Genomic DNA, 19,808 nt, shown 5'->3' on the forward strand with positions numbered 1-19,808 from the left:
GGAGCTGCTTTGGCCACTGGCAGCTCTTGGATTTTTGGAAGGATAAAAGTTAAAAATCAGTCTATTTCATTTGTTGGGGTTATTTCTTATATCGTTATGTAGGCTTTCTACAACAGAATTACCAACAAAAGGACAAACCGGAAATTTTTAAAGCTAAGCAATCTGCACCTAGGACCCAGTACCAAATAAAATCTAACTTTCAAACTTATAAAGCAGCAAAGTTCAGACCATACAGGAGACAAATACAGTAAAATATTATTGATTCCAGATAGCGGTGCAGTCACAGCAGTTAATGCCTACAGCTGCTTGCCAGATATCTCTGACTATGCAGGATCACCTGTCTTTGATTTTTAAAATATAAAAGCATGAAATTCAGTGCTAACACCATACTTTTTAAAATCTTCTTTTCATACCAGTACCTTCCTGGCTTAGTGCAAGGCTACAACAACAAAAAACAAACCATCCATCTTAAGCCATTGACATAAAACATATTTTGCTTTCATTTGAAAAATGTGACAGAAAAACATGAACTTCAATTGCTGTTTGACAAGATAACAGAAGTGAAGGTCTAATGATAAAGTAACTGGAGGTGGAGAGAATTAAAAAACTCGAGAGTGTGCATTTGCATTGTGATCCATTTCTTGGCAAGCTCCGAGAAAGGAGTTGGAAGTCTGGAGTTTGTCACAGAAGGGAACACATTGATTAAAGCATGTTTTAGGGGCTAGTGAGGTAGGAGTACGAATCCAGTCACTGCACTGCCGGAACAGAGGCAGCGCTGAGATCGAGGGGCTCCTTCAGAGAGAGATCACAAGAACATCACATGAATCCTGTGCCACAAGGTGACTGTCAGGCATGTCGAGGGTTGTATCTGTTTCCACCTCCTTAGCAGAGAGCGCTCTCCCTGTCAGCTCAGAGGTAACGGGCAGGATCAGGTTTCACCACAGTTCCTGTTGTGGGAGACTTGCTCCCTATCCTGCTGCCTGTGGGGTGGAGTTTCCAGACTTTTCAGTGAACTTCTGGGGGTTTTGCTGCCTGCCTTTCCCAGCACTTTTTCCCCTGTACCCCTTCAGCAGGATAGATGCCTGGCAGCCAGGATGCTCAGCATGCAGGAAGGCGTCCACCCCACAGGCCATGCCAGCAGCAGATGGCTCCTGCTCCAAGATACTGGCAAGCCTGGTGATCAGGAGCCCAGAAGGATGAGCTTTCCTCCCCAGAGTGCTGCAGAAGGGCAATGATGCCAAGGGAGAGCCGCTGTGGGAGGGCATTGCTTTCTGTCTCTGCCTGCCCTCAGCTACATGCTTCCTTTATCTGCAGCTGGGGCTGAGGTGCTTCATGGGGGAAGGCGGAAATTGTCCCTCCTAAATGGCACCCCTATTGAGGGTAGCATAACTGGAACTCGCTGAGATTGGGCTCGCATTCTGTCTTTTTTCATGGGATGTTGTTTTTCCGGCTGCTCCAAAATTCAAGATGTCAGCCTGCATGTCTGGCAGATAGCAAGATACTCCCCCACTGAGTCTTTTGAGTTGTGCCAATCCCAAGTGAAACGCTCCCGGCTGCTCCCAGAATAGGCAGTCCTTTCTGCTGCCTCCATGCCCTTTGGTCCAAGAGAGTCACACTTCAGCTCTGCGCATAGGCACATATGCTCTGCCGCTAAACCTTATCTTTAGGAATTAAACTCCTACAAACTCCATTGTTCTTAATGCAGGAAATAAACCCCCCAGACCTTGTGAGAGAGGAAGAAAAAAGGGGTTTTAATAAACCAAGAAGGAAGGGACAAACCGAACTGTGGAAGGAGGGAGAGGCATGTCAGATGGAGTGTGACCCTCCCTTCTTGGCTGCTTTCCCCTCATCCAGGGCAACAATTCGAAAGATGCAAAGAGAGGAGCCAAGAAGATTAGAAAGAAGAATGTGGTTTAAACCAGTGGAGAAGGCAGAGAGGCTAGCTCCACACAACTCCCCTTACTGCAGGGCAGTTTCAAAACATTAGAAAGAAATGGAACCAGGATCATCCCTTATTCAGAATTCCACAAGATTCTATCATTTGCCCTCAGGTGCCTAAAAAATATTATGTGAGGCAGTGGAAATCTACGTGGAATGGGCTATATGACTACAGTCACATTGCACCCTCAGATATTTGGCCCTGTGCCCTAAATGCACCCTGAAGACTGCTGTCCTTTCAAGTTTGTCCAGTCGTTTCCCACGGATGTTTACAGGAGACTGTTGGAAAGTGCAGGCAAACAAAGCTGTGTTTAGGCCTTTTTATGTCTTGGAAGTGACTTGACCAAGTTACCAAGAACTCCCCAGAAAAATGCAGTCTCAATAATGCATACCGTACTTGAGTTTGGGCAGTATCAATTCTGAGGTTGCTCCTTTTAGATTCCATTTTTCATTTTAAATCTCTTTAGATGTGTCTTCACTGTGTTTTTCTAGCCAGTCATGTTTATTTCATCATCTGTGTTAGGAAGGTATAAGGTTGATTATGGAGCAGGGAGATGTGTAATGCCTTTAGTGAATGGTTGAGGGCGCTGTAGTTCTGCAATAGCTGCCGTGAAGTTGTTACGGGTATTTCCTGCTGGGAATATTCGAATGAATGAGCACTTCTCTCTCCTTGCCTTTTTTAACTTTCCTTGATATTTCTGAACTGCCTTAAAAACACATTTGTCTCTATGCTGTTCTCACAGGTCCATAGGCCATACCGTTCCTAGAGAAACACAAAACCTGCAGGTGCCTTATTATGTTGATAAAAACTTTGAAAATAGTTATAAAGGAGCAGAACTTCAAGAGCTAGAGAAAACGGTTGAAAAGGATTATATAGACTATATCCAGACCAGCTGCTGGAAGGAGAAACAACAAAGTAAGTAATCTTTGTTATTTATAAGTGTGTAGGTACATGTCACAGGAAGTCAGAGCGTGGCTTTGCTTGAGAAGGTATTTCCATTGTAAGCCCTAGGTTACAGAGAGAGAGAACTTTCTAAACCATGAAGAACAGAGCTGCAGCCCATGTGGCATCCTCAGGGCCATACAGGTAGTGTATGTGTATATATATATGTATATGGTGTGAATGCAGCCCACATAACACAGAGAGAGCTACATATGTGGCCCACAGTGGTAAATGTTTAGAACAGTGGTTCTCAGCCTAAATTACCTTTGCCCTGGCTTTTGTCACACCTGCTCTGTTTTGTCACCTGGTTAATTGTTGAAAGCTTGACACAGTTCATTTTGGTTGATTTTAAGAGATGAATTTTAAGTGTTTTTCACCAGTGGACTCTTTTTTTAGGTGCTTTCTTTTACACTTGAATAACTTGGGTAGCAATGTATTAAAAATAAAATCCACCACATTTATTCATCTGATCTTTGACAGATCCAGAAAAAATTTGAAAATGGCATTCACATACCATGTTACTTTGTATCACATTTTAAAGAGACAGAGGCACAAAGGATGTGCTTATTTGAATGTGCCACTTTTATTTGAGTCTGGGGTCATGTTATTTACCACCGTCAAGAATTTATTTTATTTTAAGAAAATGCAATGCAAAAAGTGACAATAAAATGTTGAGACTTTAAGATGCACAAAAGTTAGGAAATTCAAAATTATTATTCTCACATCAACCTTAACTTGGCAGCAGGAAGTGCCTGGAGGTAGGCAGAGGAGCAGGGATGCAGCATGCTGGGAGCAGCAGGGGAGGGTTGCTTGGTGTCTGCAGGAAATAACTCCGGGGTGCACGGGGAGCTTGGTAGGCTGTTCGAGACCCCTGATCTAGTCCAACCTCTTGCATGATGTAGGCCATAGGACTTCCCTGAACTAATTCCTGCTTCAAGTCCAGTATGCTCTATTTCAACTACAGCTATCTTTTACAAAAACCTCTCACTTTAATTTTAACATTGCCAGTGATGGAGAATCCACCACAGCCCTTATTAAATTGTTCCAGTGGTTAAGTACCCTCACTGTTAAAAATGTGTGCCTTCTTTCGTGTCTGAATGTGCCCCTCCTCAAGTTCCAGCCATTAGATCATGTTGTACCTTTGCCTGTTAGATTAAAGAGCCATTGATTGTAACATTTCTGTTCCCCATATAGCTATTCATAGACTATCATCAAGTCACTCTATAACCTTCTTTTTGATAACCTATGATTGTAATAGGAGCCAGATCCTCAGCTAGTGTAAATAATAGAATATTAGAGTTGAAAGGGACCTCAGGAGGTCATCTAGTCCAACCCCCTGCTCAAAGCAGGACCACCACTAACTAAATCATCCCAGCCAGGGCTTTGTCAAGCCAGGTCTTAAAAACCTCTAAGGATGGAAATTTCACCACCTCCCTAGATAACCCATTCCAGTGCTTCACCATCCTCCTAGTTAGTTAAATAGTGTTCCTAATATCCACTCCCAACTGCAACTTGAGACCATTGCTTCTTGTTCTGTCATCTGCCACCATGGAGAACAGCTGAGCTCCATCCTCTTTGGAAACCCCTTTCGGGTAGTTGAAGGCTATTATCAAATCCCCCCTCACTCTTCTCTTCTGCCAACTAAATAACCCAGTTCCCTCAGCCTCTCCTTAAGTCATGTGCCCCAGCCCTTTCGTTCCCTCCGCTGGACTCTCTCCAATTTATCCACATCCCTTCCGTAGTGGGGGGACCAAAACTGGATGCAGTACTCCAGGTGTGGCCTCACTAGTGTTGAATAGAGGGAATATCATTTCCCTTGATCTGCTGGCAATACTCCTACTAATACAGCCCAATAGCCCATGGCCGCCGGACTGCTTCTCGTCCACTGTAATCCCCAAGTCCTTTTCTGCAGAACTGCTGCTTAGCCAGTCAGTCCCCAGTCTGTAGCGATGCATGGGATTCTTGCTTCTAAGCACAGGACTCTGCACTTTTCCTTGTTGAACCTCATCAGGTTTCTTTTGCCCAATCCTCCAATTTGTCTGGATCACTCTGGACTCATCCCTACCTCCAGCGTATCTACCTCTCTCCCCAAGTTTAGTATACCTGCTAACTTGATAAGGATGCAGTTAATCCCATAATCCAGATCATTAATGAAGATGATGAACAAAACTGGCCCAGGACCAATCTCTGGGGCACTCCACTTGATACGCGCTGCCAACTAGACATCGAGCCGTTGATCACTACTCATTGAGCCTGACAATCTCGCCAGCTTTCTATCCACATTATAGTCCACCAGGACCGCCCAGTAGAGGGTCAATTTGCCGTGGACCCGCCCTCACGAGAATGTCTGAGGCTCCCTGGCGCCTCAGCGTGCTGCGTCCAGGACTGCCCTGGACAAGAGATAAAATGGCATGGCTCCAGCGGGCCTGAGCTCCTCCGCGCTCAGAGCCGTGTGGTAAGGGGCAGGTCTGCGAGCTGCGGCCAAGCAGCGGGAGCTCAGGTCCCGCCGGAGCCATGCCGCTGCAGCACTATCCAGGTCTGCTCCTGATGCGGCACGCTGAGCTCCAGGAGAGGGCAGGAGGCGGGGGAAGCGGCATGATAAGGTGGCCGCTGGGTTGGATAAGGGGCAGGGAGTCCAGGGACAGGAAGGGGCAAGGGGTGTCAGGGATGGTAACGGGGGTTGGATCATGGGTGTTCCGGGGGTATGTCAGGACTCGGCAAGGGGGTGATAGGGTGTTGGGCAGTCAGGGAAGGGAGCAGGGGGTATGGTGGCGGGGAGCAGGGTCCCGGGGTGGTGGTTGGGGGGGGCAGTGAGGGGACAAGATCAAGATGGGTTGGGGATTCTGAGGGGGGCAGCTAGGGGGCAGGAAGTGGATGAGGGTCAGATAGGGCGCAGGGCCAGGCTGTTTGGGGAGGCACAGCCTTCCCTACCCTGAAGCTCATTCAGCAGTTTGAGGCTTGCAGACAGTTATTTAACACAAAGAGGCAAGCTGTTATCTTTTTCCTTAAGGCTACCATCCCTTTCTCAAATGCCAAATTATAGTCTACGTTTAATTTCAGTGCCATAGGGAATTTCAGGGGAGGGTACCTTCATTAAAATTAGCCACTTTAGATTAACAGTGATAGAGCCAAGAGAACCATGGGGGAAGGATCACATGAGAAGAGCAATATCCTATACCACCTACCTCCTTCCCAACCCCACCAATAGAGACTTCCCTCCCCTGCATTTCCCAAGGCTTCAGAGGGGTTAATTCAATGGTTCTCAAATTTTTGTACTGGTGACCCCTTTCACATAGCAAACCTCTGAGTGGAACGCCCCCCTCCCCCCTTATCAATTAAGAACACTTTTAAATATATTTAACGCTATTATAAATGCTGGAGGCAAAGCAGGGTTTGAGGTGGAGGCTGACAGCTTGCAACCCCCTGTAATAGCCTCGTGACCCTATGAGGGGTCCTGACCCCTAGTTTGAGAACCCCTGGGTTAATTTAATTATAGCACCCTGTGTCCATTCACATGCATGTGCTATTTTGAGCATTTCAGTTTTCACAACATAAGCTCATCCCAGATTCTGGAACAAGCTCAAACGCTCAGTTCGTGGAGTATGTACATAGTCTATACTAAAGACACACCCACAGTAACCGTCTCCACTTTGTGAGGGACTCCGTGGAGCCAGTCTCTAGGAAACAGATAAATGCATGGAGGTTAAGTCCATTAATAGCTATTAGCCTAGATGGGTAAGGAATGGTGGCCCTAGCCTCTGGTTGTCAGAGGGTGGAGATGGATGGCAGGAGAGAGATCACTTGAACATTACCTGTTAGGTTTACTCCCTCTGGGGCACCTGGCATTGGCCACTGTCGGTAGACAGGATACTGGGCTGGATGGACCTTTGGTCTGACCCACTATAGCCATTCTTATGTTCTAACCTAAATGAACCCAAAGTTATGGAGACAGATATGAGTCAAGGAAGCCAGCAGAGTATCAAAAACCTGGAAAAATCTCTGACTGGATGGGCTCAGGCGTTTGGTCACAAGGTGAGATGGTTCAAAAGTTTGGGATTTTTTTTAAGCAGAATTTTTTTATTGTTTCTTTAAACAACCAAACACAGCATGCCGCAAATATTTGGCCACACACTTCTGAAACGCCAAACCATGTTAAGGTTTTGGCAGACTAATTTCAGCTTTTCAATTAAAAAAACCAAAACAAATTTTGAAGGAAAGCAGACATTGTCCGTGATTTTTTCCTGCTTTTTAAAAACCCCTAGTTTTCGATCCAAAATGGAAAATATTTGTTAAACCCTTTTAATGAGCTTTAGTGCCTTTTAGCACTAGCTGATGCTGAGAACCAGTGATACCTTGTAAAGGTGACATGAAAAGAAGTTTTCTCAAAACTGGGTTTGTGCTGAGATGCGAAATGTTTCTAAATGTTTATTTTTCCCAGGGCTGCCCAGGGGGCAGGGGAAGGGGAGGGGGCAAGTGGGGCAATTTGCCCCTGGGCCCCGCAGGAGCCTCCTTGAGAAAATAGTATTCTATAGTATTGCAACTTTTTTTTTTTTTATGGAAGGGGCCCCCGAAATTGCTTTGCCCCAGGCCCCCTGAATCCACTGGGCGGCCCTGTAGTCCACTCATCTAATCCTTACTTTTTTAACTTGCTGGCAAGAACACTGTGGGAGACCATATTAAAAGCTTTGCTAAAGTCAAGATATATCACATCCACTGCTTTCCCCATATCCACAGAGCCAGTTATCTCATCATAGAAAGCAATCAGGTTGGTCAGGCATGACTTTCCCTTGGTGAATCCATGTTGACTGTTCCTGATCACCTTCCTGTCCTTCCAGTGCTTCAAAATGGATTCCTTGAATACCTGCTCCATGATTTTGCCGGGAGCGAGGCTGTAGTTCTCTGGGTTCTCTTTCTTCCCCTTTTTAAATATGGGCACTATATTTGTCTTTTTCTAATCGTCCAGGACCTCCCTCGATCGCCACAAATTTTCAAAGATAAATGGTTGAGATCCATTGACTTCAATGGAAATTTATAGCAGTTGAGGATCTGGCACCTTTAAAGCTGAATTTTATATCCTCTCTAAAATCCACACATTTGAGAGAGATGTTTCCTAGGACTATTATGCCCAGCAAAGGAAAAAACATTACAATTTTGCCATTCCGTTAACTAACGAGCAAAAACATGTGCTTCTATCATTAGCCATGGTATACGTTAGAAACACATCTGCAACTATATTTACAGTGTTTGAGATTAGCAGTTGCCTGAGGATACCACAGTAATTAAAAACTGTTTAAGAATGATTATCATCTGGTCTGGTGAGCCAGTAATGAGTACAACTGAGACTGTGCTAACTTTAGTACAGCCAAGATTGTAAAAATAAATGGTGTTGAATGCAAAACACAGCCATGGAGAAGAGTTCTCTGGAGACCTTTAATCAGCTGTTCTGTAACTTTGGTCCATTAATTCCTTTCTGTTCAGATGTTTAGCCTCATTTGGGCCATGCATTTTGCTAAATGAGTACTTATTAGTAGTAGGTAGTTTATTTTATTTACTGGAGTTTACTTTGTTGCTGATGGATATAGATATATACAGTTTTGCAAAGATAGAACTATAGGAATAATAGATATTATATTGTCTTTGATCTGACCATTGAAAAGTTTTATCTGCTGTATGTCTACCTCATTATTGGAGACTACAAAGTAGTCATTCAACAGCCCATTAGTTCACTAAATTACATGGTTGGCCGATCACTTTTTTGGTGTCTTATTTATTTTAAAAGATTTGATTGCCAGCTGCAGTCAGTGTTTCTCCTCTTGTGGCTAAGTATTGCACAATAGGCTGGGTGTGCTGTGGCTTTTTGTCTTCCTTTAAAACATCTGATATAGGTCAAGGCGGAAGAAAGGATACCAGATTTGGATGGACCGTTGATCTGTTGTGGTAGGGCAATTTCTATGTAAGACTGAAGTTAACAAAATTAAGGATCAAAGAACACCATATAAAGGCAACTGAAAATAGAGGGTTGAAATAGGACATTGAAACCACATATTCTATGAATACCATATTACATTATTTTCCTTTATAAAATTTAACAGGATATTTAAAAGATATAAGGACAAATCAGCTTAAAGAATCAGATAAAGTGTAGGAGATTTACATGATGAAATTCATACCAGCAAAGGTGTAAATATCCCCAGTAAAAAGTTTGACCCCACGAGAGAACCCGTAACAGAGACTTCATTTCATTTTAAAGCTAGTTGGCTGAGAGTTCCGCTGCGCTGAGACCAGCTTAATCTTGGCTGACATCTGAAAACATGTTCTTATACAGGTGCCTGTTTCAAATTCATGTGTGTCTGTTGGGTGCATGCTGTACTCAGTGGATGATATTTTAGGGTTAGGGAATGGAGGAATGGGTTCCTGATTCAAAATAAAAACATTTAATGCTTGTCAGTCTATGGAGTCATTCAGTAAATACAAAGAACAAAGTCCTATAGTCACTACTCAATCAAAACTCGCACAGATTGCAGTGGGACAGAGTAATGACTACAAGATTTGTCCCATTGTGAAGTTCGTTCCATACTGAATCAGCCTGTTGGCTATGTGATCTGACAGCTGTGTAAAGTTCTTCAAACAAATTGAATGTCATAAGGTAGCTTGTGCGTAAGGAAACTTTTCTGACCTGTTCAGAAATCCATGTCAGCCATTCACTATAGGTACATTTAACTGTTTTCAATTGGTAATTTCCTTAAGGAGAAAATTATATCAGTGAGCAAATCAGAGAGACTATATAAATATTTTTTTCAGTAAACTCAAAGGATTTAGCAGTTTAGTTGCTCCCTTGATCATTTCCCTGCCCCCCCCCCCCAAGGTTCCTCTGTGTCCCCACCTCCTCCTGAGGTGCACGCACCACAGTTTGGGCACCACTGCACTCTGCTCTTTGTTTACATTTTGTATTTTTCTTTGTGGACAATGAAAATAGACAATCAGTTTCATTTTCTGGTTCTCATGCACTAGCACAAGGCTGCAGTGTTTGGAGACGGTTTATTTCACATGGTTAAATTTTGAAATAATAATGGAAATATTTGTTTTTACTTTCCTAAAAGTCTAGCCCAGTTTGTGCTGACAGTGTCTCCTTAAAGATAACTGCTAAAAAGTTTTAGGCTTTTAATAATCTTATAAAAATGTATTGAGGAAAATGAAGCATTAAACATGATTCTACCCATCAGGCTCAGTAGCTTTGTTCTAATGTTTATCTTTTTCATCTTTCAGAATCCGACTTATCGAATTTGGCCAGATTATACAGAGATGAGCGATTAAAACAGAAAGCGGAGTCACTGAAACTTGAGCACTGTGAAAAGCTCTCCAATCTTATTGGACTACACAAGGGGGGCTGAGTAGGCCAGACAAATGCTGGGTTATTTATTGCTGTTTTAACTTATTTCTATTTTCCTTTGTATTTATTAAAAAAAAGAAAAAGAGCCTAATGTAGAGTCTTAATAATTGGTAACTTTGCAAAGTTCACCAAATTGGGCAACCCTGAGCCATAGACACGGTATTTGCTCTAATATACTGTGTATTCTGTTTGGTTCCAAGGACCAATGGTATTCAATGGAAATTAACTCCCTAAAATGTAGCGTAGTGCGGCACCAGTCTTCATTTGATACAGTTTTTCTGCCACCCAAGCAACTTTCCTTGCCAGAAAAGTATACATAATATCCCATACACTCTGTATTTTATTTGGACATAGACCACACTCAGTCATTCAGGCGATGTAGTTTTCAGTTATATGCTGGCATTCCCATATTCATCTGAAGCTGATGTCCTTGCATCCAAAATGGCTTGTGAAAAAAAATTGAGGGCATACTCCCTTCTCCATTCTACCTTCCAGTGCTTAGTTCAGGTATTCCTCAAGGCCTTGATTCAGCTAAGTACCTAAGCATGTACTTAGGTCGCATTGAAGTCAAGGAGATTTAAGCATGTGCTTAAAATTAAGCATGTGTTAAGTGCTTTGCTGAATTTAGAGCCAAACCTGTACTATTCGTTTATAATTAGTGATGTAAGTAACCCAGATTGCAAGTAGGAACTTGGAAATTGTTTGCTCCTGCAATAGCATCTCAGTTGCTAACATTCATTATTGTGCATGTGGGATGCATTCCTGGAGTCCCTGCTCTTGCCACAGTATCTCATTTGAACTCGACCATTTATCCTTTTCTCTCTCATTGAAAACTTGCAATGATAAAATTCATTGTGAAAATTACAGCTGCTATTTAGCTAAATTTGAAGGATGCCAGTGGATCTAATTAAGCAAAGGTGTATCCCATCTCTTTTGCAATGAGCGGGAGAAGCTTTCCCACAGCTGTTAGTATTATAATCTAGTTTAACTGGCCTAGGAACTGTAAGGCTGATCCTCCAGTGGACTAGATCTGATGTAGAGGCTCTTATGCCACACGATCACCCTGCTGCCAGTGTAGCATGGAAAAGAGGGCATGGCTTCTGCAACATGTCAATCTTCAGTTGCATTTTGGCCCCTTGTAACTATTTCAGCCTGGTGTAAATTAGAGCATCCTTTGAGCTGCTCGAACAGTACAAAGAGACCAGTCTGCATGCAGCTGCAGAAGGATCAAGACTGTCCAAAGGTGAGTTTTAAACCACTTATGCCTACCCCCTTAACGGGACTCTGCAGCTTAGCTGCACTCCAGGTTCTGGACTGTTGTATTTAATCTTTGACTTGATTTAGCAGCAGAAGAGGTAGGCCCTCATCATACTTCTCTTTTCTTTTTCTGTCTACAAATTTGTTGAATGGACTCTTCTAGAGGATGAAATTGTCCTTTTCCACAGACCACGTACATTACATGTAGTGGTAGTGCAGGCTTCTCCATCTTCAGCCTGGATCTAGTGACAATAGCGACTCTTGTAATGTGTTGACACGTCTCCACTAGAACTAATCCAATACTCCACCCACTTTTAAACCTCACTATAGGTAGTGCAGGTAACCACCGTTTGCTTTTTTTTTTTTTTTTTTTTTAAATCTAGGAGATCACATACAAAATACTACCTTAGAATAATGTTAAGGTTGCAAAGACATGGGCTCCAAAGTTAAGAAATGGCAGAATTAAGGTTGCCCATGCAGCTTCAATGCAGCCCCTGTGTATATGCATTATGATGCAGTCTATAATTACATGATCACAACTATTTTTTTTCCACAGGACTCCTGCCTCATTCAATGTACAGGATGCACAGTGCTGAGGAAAAATGAATCAGGGTTGCATAGAGACCAGTTGTCTGTAGGACCGTTTATTGTAGAAACTGAACGGTGTGTAGAGAATGAAATGGGATTGCAGTAAGAGAAAGGATAGTTGATGGTTAAGGCCTCTGCCATAGAGTTTCTGTGTGGTGCTGGGCAAGTCACTTAAGCCAAACTTTTTTCACAGGTGGCCACTAGTTTGTCATCTTGTGAGTGCCTGATTTGAGACACCTGGGGACTGATTTGCAGAAGCGCTCAGCACTCACAACTGTAGGTGAAGTCTGTGTTTTGAACATATAAAGTGATATAAAATACAAAGGTTTCTGAAAAATCAGACCACAGGCACCTTGGATACTTTTGACAGGAATCTCTCTGCCTCAGCCCTCAATATGTGAAATGGAAATATACCCCCTTTTCTCTAAAGGTGTTGTGAAGATAGATAGATAAATGGTTGTGAAGCACTCAAATACTGTAGTGATAGAAAACCCACAAAGAAATTAAATCTGTATTTGGTGCAGGGTTTGGATGGCGTGCAGTGTAAATAAGGATGGACATCACAGACTGCTCAGTGAGGATAAAACAAAACATTGAGTAGCTGCTTATTCAGCAAGCAACATCCATCCTGTGCTCTGAATGAGGCAGGGATCCTGCAGGGGAAAAAATAGTATGTCATCATATAATTAAAGATTGTATCATCATGCACGCTCATAAGGGTCCCAAATTAACACTTCTGGGATGACCTCAATTCTGCTGTTTCCTAATCTGAGTGCTGTACTTGACTTTATTTATAAAGTTTTTTTTAATATAGCATTGTATATGTAATTTGATATACGCTACAATAGATTTTGTGTGAATAGCAGGTCAGTGTTTACATCGAGTTTACTATCCTCTAGTTACTTCTAATTTATGCTTCCAGTGCTATCAAAAATGTGGTAGGAAAACTGAATGCTATGATCTGGTTAGACACATAACATGTACTGTATATAACTTGAATACCTACGTGATATTTTGTATTTACAGTATATTGCACCTTTCATCCAACAATCTTAACGTGTTTTATAGAGGCAGGACATGATCTACAAGAAGCACCATCATTTTAGGAGGTTTCTATGGGACTAAAAAAGAGACCATGATTAAGTGGAAAACAAGATTGAAAAGTAAAGAGATGTTTTAAAAAACAGCAAGATGTTCTGTATTCAGAATCATGGCGTCATATCGGATATTAAAATCCTTCTCAGAGACTACTTCAATGCCAGTATTCTAGGGTATGTGAGTAAAAACAATTAGCACCATAAAATGTCTTGTGCTAATGTTTGTCACTACTTCTGTTTTTGCTAGAAAATAGATCAAATCGATCAAATCTAGTCAGATATTTCTCAAGGTAACAGTAACTCGTTAAATGAACTACTTTCTTTAACCAGAAGGCATTTACCAAATTGTGATCAACTTCTATTTCCTGGTCTCTATATTAGAGTGTTTTTCTGAGCAGCAAGTAGGGCGTGTTCATTTTGATTTAGGCTTCTAATATTTCCTGCCATGATATAAATATGAGCTGTGTAAGGATATTTTATTATTTTTAAGAAGCTTTGTAAGCCCTCCGGGCTGTTTCTGTGAGAATTCCAAAAGGTTTGTGAATATGATTATATTTTTAGAAATGAAGGATTTCACATCCTAATTTATATACATACTGTGGGTAAAAAGATACTGAATATGAAAAGAGACATGGTTGTGGAGTTTTGGGCTTTGTCAATTTCACATGATAATGTACAACAGTTTCCACAAAGACTTCTAATGTAAAATGAATTACTGTCCCACTGGTGGCCGTAACCCTGAAGCAGTGGTTCATCAGTTACAAAGCAGTTTTTGAAGGCTATCCTTGGAGATACTAGATTACCTTTTCAGACCAAGCCAAGCCATTAACACTGTCTTCCTATCTATGGTTCACCAGAAATTCCCAATCTCTCTTCCTCTTGCCAGCCCTCAAGACAACATAAGGTACAAACTCTATCCTTAGATGACTCACACAAATATCATTTAACCCAATGACAGATGTATATCTGTATCCAAAGGAAGAATTTGGCCCTATGGTTTGGAAACATGGATCTATTGTGTGATCTTCTCTGCTGCACTGGATTTTGATAGGAGCAGCCCACGATAACCAGTTAATTGATACTAGAAACAGTTCTGCACTTTGTTGCAAAGTGAAGTAACATTAGATTTATAGTCAGGGTTAACTACGTATTTTCAATATTTGTCCAACTAAAGAGATGCTCACTTTGTGGGTAAATATAGCTGGTAGTGTAAACTAAAGATCTGCATTTCCTGATATTATAAATTATTTCTTACCTAAGCACGCATGACACATCAAAAGGTGCAGCATTTATTTTGTTGTTTCAAACTTTTGTTTAATGGAAAGTGCAACCTTAGTATTTGTATTTATTTAACTTATTTCAGTAGGAGATGTTAAAATATTTATTTTCTGACTGTATATTCCATTTACCTTAAGTAAATCCATATTCGCCATACTGTAATAGTGTATCAGTCCATTGAGCCTTGACTGTACAGTTCTAATGTACATAAATTGTATATTTGTGTATATTTCCTCTCTGTATTGTTACACTAGATTAGAAAATATGCTGTTCTGTCCTTACTACAGTAAGAATTCTGGAAAAATCAGTTCTGTCTTGATTGGTGGGTCTGAATAATCAGCTCAGTTCTTGAGACCTTAGTTTGTTTTGACTTGTGTACTCTTAAGCAGAAGATAAAGTTTTTGTATTAAATGTAATGGAGCCATGCTGTTCATCTTGGAATGTTGATCCGAGCTATTACTGTGCTCCCTGAAGCACTCTTCTAGGATATAAGATTTAACAAGGCTACATCTAAGGCTAGTGCCATCAAAAGTTATCAATAGGAAGTAGCAGGTGATGCTACCATGCCATCGGTTTTGTGGTTATGTCTGTGCCAGAGTCATGCCTAAAAACGAGGTGCTAAGGCCAAGCCTAAAACCAGATCTGAGTAGCAAACAACTGAGTAAGTGCTTAATGCGTCTCTGTCCCCATGCCTCACAGGAGTTTGTGAAGTGCAGCAACAGCCAAACCCATTGTACTGCTTAGCTGCAGCCAAGGCTATCTGTACTTTGATAGATTCATATATTCCAAGGCTAGAAGGACCGTTGTGATCATCTAATCTGACCTCCTGAGTAACACAAACCATAGAACTTCCCCAAAATAATTCCTAGAGCAAATCTTTAGAAAAATATCCAGTCTACTCTTGTTGATTTAAAAATTGCCAGTGATGGCAAATCCACCATGACCCTTGGTAAGTTGTTCCAGTGGAATCAGAGAAGCTGGTTTCATATCTAAATACATTAGTGTATGTTTTTTGAAAAAAATTCACCAACATGAAGTTAAAAGCCAAAGTCACCTTAATATGATACTAGGGTGGAAAATGCCCTCCCAACTTCTGCAGTCAAACTAAAAAACAAATCCAGCATGCCGTGGCAAATCAGAGTGACTTGTAACAAACAGTCTGTGTGCTGCTTTAGAACCACCAACTAGCAGAGCACGCAAGAGGCCAAGTTAACAGTTACTCTTCTGAAGCCATGGAAATCGTGATGAGATAATTTTATTTAATGAGTGGAGATGGGCAAAACACAGAGATTCCAGTATTTATGAATTTGCTTTAGTTCTAATTTAGAATTAAAGCAAATGTACTTAAATTTTGTGATGAATCACGCATCCCTGAAAATGTTGTTTCATAAATGAAATGCAAAAGTAACATTCTTGTCACTGTCACTTAACTGCTCTGCAGCATTGCTGGGAACCCCAGCTGGAGGGCGGCCTCTTGAGGCTGTTAGGCTCTCAGTTCTGGTTGGGGCTCTGAAGGGATTAGCAGGCTCCCTGACATGGATCCTAGCATCCCAGAGACATATCTCCAGCCAGGGCTCCCAGGCTGCTACCTCCCAGAGCCCTGCCTCCAGCCTGGGATCCTAGGGCTGGTACCTTGCCTTGTGGGGCATGAGATACCTGCCAGGATTCCAGGGACTGGTGGGCTCCCTGCCAGAGCTGTGAACCCTACAATGCTGGCAGGTGTCCAGTAAAAACCTGCCTGCGTTGAGGCAAAAGTTTTTGTGACTATTTAATAGATTCAGCAAAACATTTCACTGCAACGAATTAGCCTGTGGTTTCTTGGAAATTTTCTGACCAGCTTTAATTATAAGTTAGCCTGTTGCAGCTAGAAAAATATTCCCAAGGAACAATCTAGCCTTTCTATAAAGACACATCTTTTAGAAATATTTCACAGTTAACTGTCATACACACACAGTAACTGCTAACATTAGGAGACTCAAGCACATCAGCTGGAAACAAGCCTCACATGAGGAAGTTCCTAAGCCCCCATGCAGCCAGATGCTTAAATCCCAAAGGACTGACTTGTCCCTTAAGCCGTCCAATATTGATAAATTGAGTACCTTAGAGTTTACTATTTGGGGAAAGGTTTCAGAAGGTACCTTTCTAACTGAATTCCTACTTGCTCTCTCTCCTATCACACATGATGAAAGTAGCTGACTTCACTAGGCTCCTTAGCAAAACTGCCTTTTCCCTGTCAGGTGAAGTGCCCTGGCTGGCTTCTGATCTGTACCGCAATACTTCATAGTATAGTGCTTTGGCATCAAAGGTCATAAATGTAAACCATTTGCTTTTAATAGTCCTGTTAATCAGCAGCTGACACAGGTTATCCATTGTGTACAGCCCAGCTACAGATCAAAAATATATTTAATATCAGTAAATCATTGCCAGTGCAACTGCATTTTGCATAGAACTTGGACTCGTTCCCAGTGGGTAACTACTGAAAAAGCAAGGAGAATGATTCTCAGTATAAACAGACACCATACCCCTTCATTTCCTTAACAGAATCAGTGCTATTAATGCAGCTGGGTGGGAGGGGCTGGAGTTTGGGAGAAACCTGGAAGGGAAACATGCTTTAAGCAGAGTGACAATTATTTAGAAGATGATACCTACATTCTTTAGTGTCACCTTATTGCTGTAAGATTCTCATTGCTTTCTAACTGCTCCTTTAACATATCTTTCCAGAGTTACACCAGTGTTCCCTAGCTCCTGTCCTATATTTCCTGCTCAGACCACTAGTTAGAACACCTGACCCCAATCAGTGCTAGTGCTAAAGTCTTGTATAGATAAAGCCCCTGCATGTGATCTCATCTCTTGCTATGGTTTCAGCTGTCATCTATAGAGCAATGGCTACCATTTGACCAGGTGTCAGAGCAGATTATTATTAGCAGCAGAGCCCTGCCATTGTAAGAAGAAACCACAGGGAGGGGCTTTGTCTATGACATTTTAGCAATTTTCCCACGGTTTACTAAGCCCAAAAGTGCCAGTTTAGGGGAAAGTAAGATCCACCTTTTTGAAGGTGCTTTCCTATGGCAACAGTGCCTTTAACCATCACCAGAAACCACACCCAACACTTCCATTAACAAAGCCAGAGCTATCACTGTGCTTTTGTTAGACTGGTAATTTTGTGTGACAGCCAGGAGAGAAACATCTTTCCCACTACCTTTAGGTATTGGCATTAATTATTATTTGTCTTGCTGTAGCACCTCTGAGCCCTAGTCACAGACCAGAACCCTATTGTGCTAGGTGCTGTACAAACCTAGACCCAGCAATGATGATCCCTGCCCCAAAGAGTTTATAATCTAGGTAGATAACCTTTTATCTTCCATTCACTTCCACATCTGAACTTGTCTGATGTCTCCAGTGTCAGCTCCACAAGTCTGATGTTCCTTTTGTTTTACACAGGTGTAAGGAAGGCGTATCCACACTGAATTTACTGACAGGTGGAAATGGGTTTTAGGCCCAACATGTCTAGGGTTGACTCGCTCTCTTCCTGCCCAGGCTTCCCCTACTTACAGTGTCAGTGATCCCAGGAGCTGGCTGCCTAGCAGGAATGCTTACTCCTCTGGCTTGCAGGCCCCTGCAGCTGACACTATGCTGGCCTCTCTGGCTTATCGTGGCCTTGCTTCCCTACCACCCTGGGCACTCCTCCCCCAGCCTGTCCTGCAGGCCTTTTGCCACCTTGCCCATGCTACCCCAAGCTGTGCACCTGCCCTCTCCCCCAGCAGCCAGTTCCCAAAGGCCCAGTGATGCTGTTCCACTGGAGAGAGACTCTTCCCTTCCTCATCTGTATTAGTCACCAGTGCCCAGGTCCTACACCAAGGCTGGGGCCGCCCAGCACCTGGGGTTATGGGTCAGACCACTTAGCTTCCCGCTCTCCTCCTTTTGAGTGCCTCTTCTCCCTCTCCTTGTCCTCTCCCCACCCCCTCTGTGTATGTCTACACTGTGTTAGACACCCAGGGCTGGCCTGTGGCACCTGACTGGCCAAGGGGCTGTTTAATTGCAGCATAGATGTTCTGGCTCAACCTGCAGCCCCAGCTCTGGGACCCTCTGCCCTCGCAGAGCCCCAGCCCCAGCCTGAATGGCTACAGTGCAATTAAACAGCCCTTTGGCGGAATCAGCGGCCAGGGCCAGCCACAGGTTTTCTTGCCTGTGTAGACGCGCCCGAGTGGCTTTTAAGACGTGGGCGTGTCCCCCGCCCGGTTGCTAGCGGGCGGTGCCTCGCTGTCGCCGTTGCTGGGGGCGGTGATTGGCCGGGGGGGAAGCGGCGGCCATTTCCAACGGCGGGGAGAGCGCGGAGATGGCGGCGGGGCCGGGGGAGCCGGAGTGGGGGCGGCCGGGTACCGAGGCTCTGGCCTTCTGGCAGCTGCGCGACCTGGTCGCGACCCAGGAGGCGCTAATAGAGCAGCTGCGGCTCCGGGTGCGGGGTCAGCGCAGCGCTCCGGCGGGGGCTAGGGGCGGTGGGCGGGACTTGGAGCGATGGTGGGTGGGGCCATGTGGCGGCCACGCGACCTCACCCTGTGCCTGTTGCTCTTTGTCCCAGAGGGTTCCTGAGTCCCCTCACCTCGCACTAGGGCGCCCCCTGGTCTAGGCTGTGGGCTGCCCCGGATGCGGGGGATTGGGGTCTGAGCAATTGGGTGCATGCGCTCACTGGTCCCCTCTCTCCATTTGCACGTGAGCAGGTGTGTTTGTGTTGCATGTGCCAATGCTGTTTCCACGGGTGCCCCCTTTCCCCACCTTTGTGTTCAAGATAGTAAATTCCTCTTGAGACACCTCTTCCCCAGTGACTGGCAAGCTGCTGGCAGCAGAGTCATTGTACCATACTCGGATTTTATGGCCAGGTCTTTAAAAAAAACATGAGCGATTTGGATGTGTCTGCCCTTGGGTGTCCAAGTTGAGACACCCAAGAAAGGGCTGGTGGTCAGAAAATGCTGAACATTTGTCCTTGGAAAGTCAGCCGCCTTTGAAGGGTGTGAAGTTGGGCACTCAAAATCACTAGTCAGTCTTGCAGGTCTGCGCTACGTGTGTGGAAGCTCCATCTCTGCACGTAACTGATTTATTGAACTTCAAATTCCTTTTGCAGATCACAATACAAGAGGAGAATTTTGTACGTAAGGAGGATTATGAGGCTGTTGTGAAGAAGTTGGAGGTAAGTAACTTCTTGGTAGTAAGTATCAGAGGGGTAGCCGTGTTAGTCTGGATCTGTAAAAGCAGCAGAGAATCCTGTGGCACCTTATAGACTAACAGACGTTTTGGAGCGTGAGCTTTCGTGGGTGAATAC

At 43.4% G+C, this 19,808-nt stretch overlaps 2 protein-coding genes across 2 annotated transcripts in view; both read left to right on the forward strand.

Annotated features, from left to right (window-relative positions):
• Positions 1-14,916, forward strand: part of DNAJC18 (DnaJ heat shock protein family (Hsp40) member C18) — a 34,694-nt gene extending 19,778 nt beyond the window's left edge. Inside the window, exons 7-8 of the mRNA XM_032777696.2 lie at positions 2,682-2,854; positions 10,148-14,916. Coding sequence (XP_032633587.1) covers positions 2,682-2,854; positions 10,148-10,272 — 298 coding nt within the window. The 3' untranslated portion in view covers positions 10,273-14,916. The remainder of the gene's footprint in view (positions 1-2,681; positions 2,855-10,147) is intronic.
• A 3,903-nt stretch (positions 14,917-18,819) lies between these two features.
• SPATA24 (spermatogenesis associated 24) overlaps positions 18,820-19,808 on the forward strand; it is a 19,551-nt gene continuing 18,562 nt past the window's right edge. The window contains exons 1-2 of the mRNA XM_075068055.1: positions 18,820-18,947; positions 19,611-19,676. Of these exons, the coding sequence (XP_074924156.1) occupies positions 18,828-18,947; positions 19,611-19,676 (186 nt within the window). The 5' untranslated portion in view covers positions 18,820-18,827. The remainder of the gene's footprint in view (positions 18,948-19,610; positions 19,677-19,808) is intronic.

The sequence above is a fragment of the Chelonoidis abingdonii genome, chromosome 7 (genome assembly GCF_003597395.2).
Source record: "Chelonoidis abingdonii isolate Lonesome George chromosome 7, CheloAbing_2.0, whole genome shotgun sequence".
Lineage (NCBI taxonomy): Eukaryota > Metazoa > Chordata > Testudines > Testudinidae > Chelonoidis > Chelonoidis abingdonii.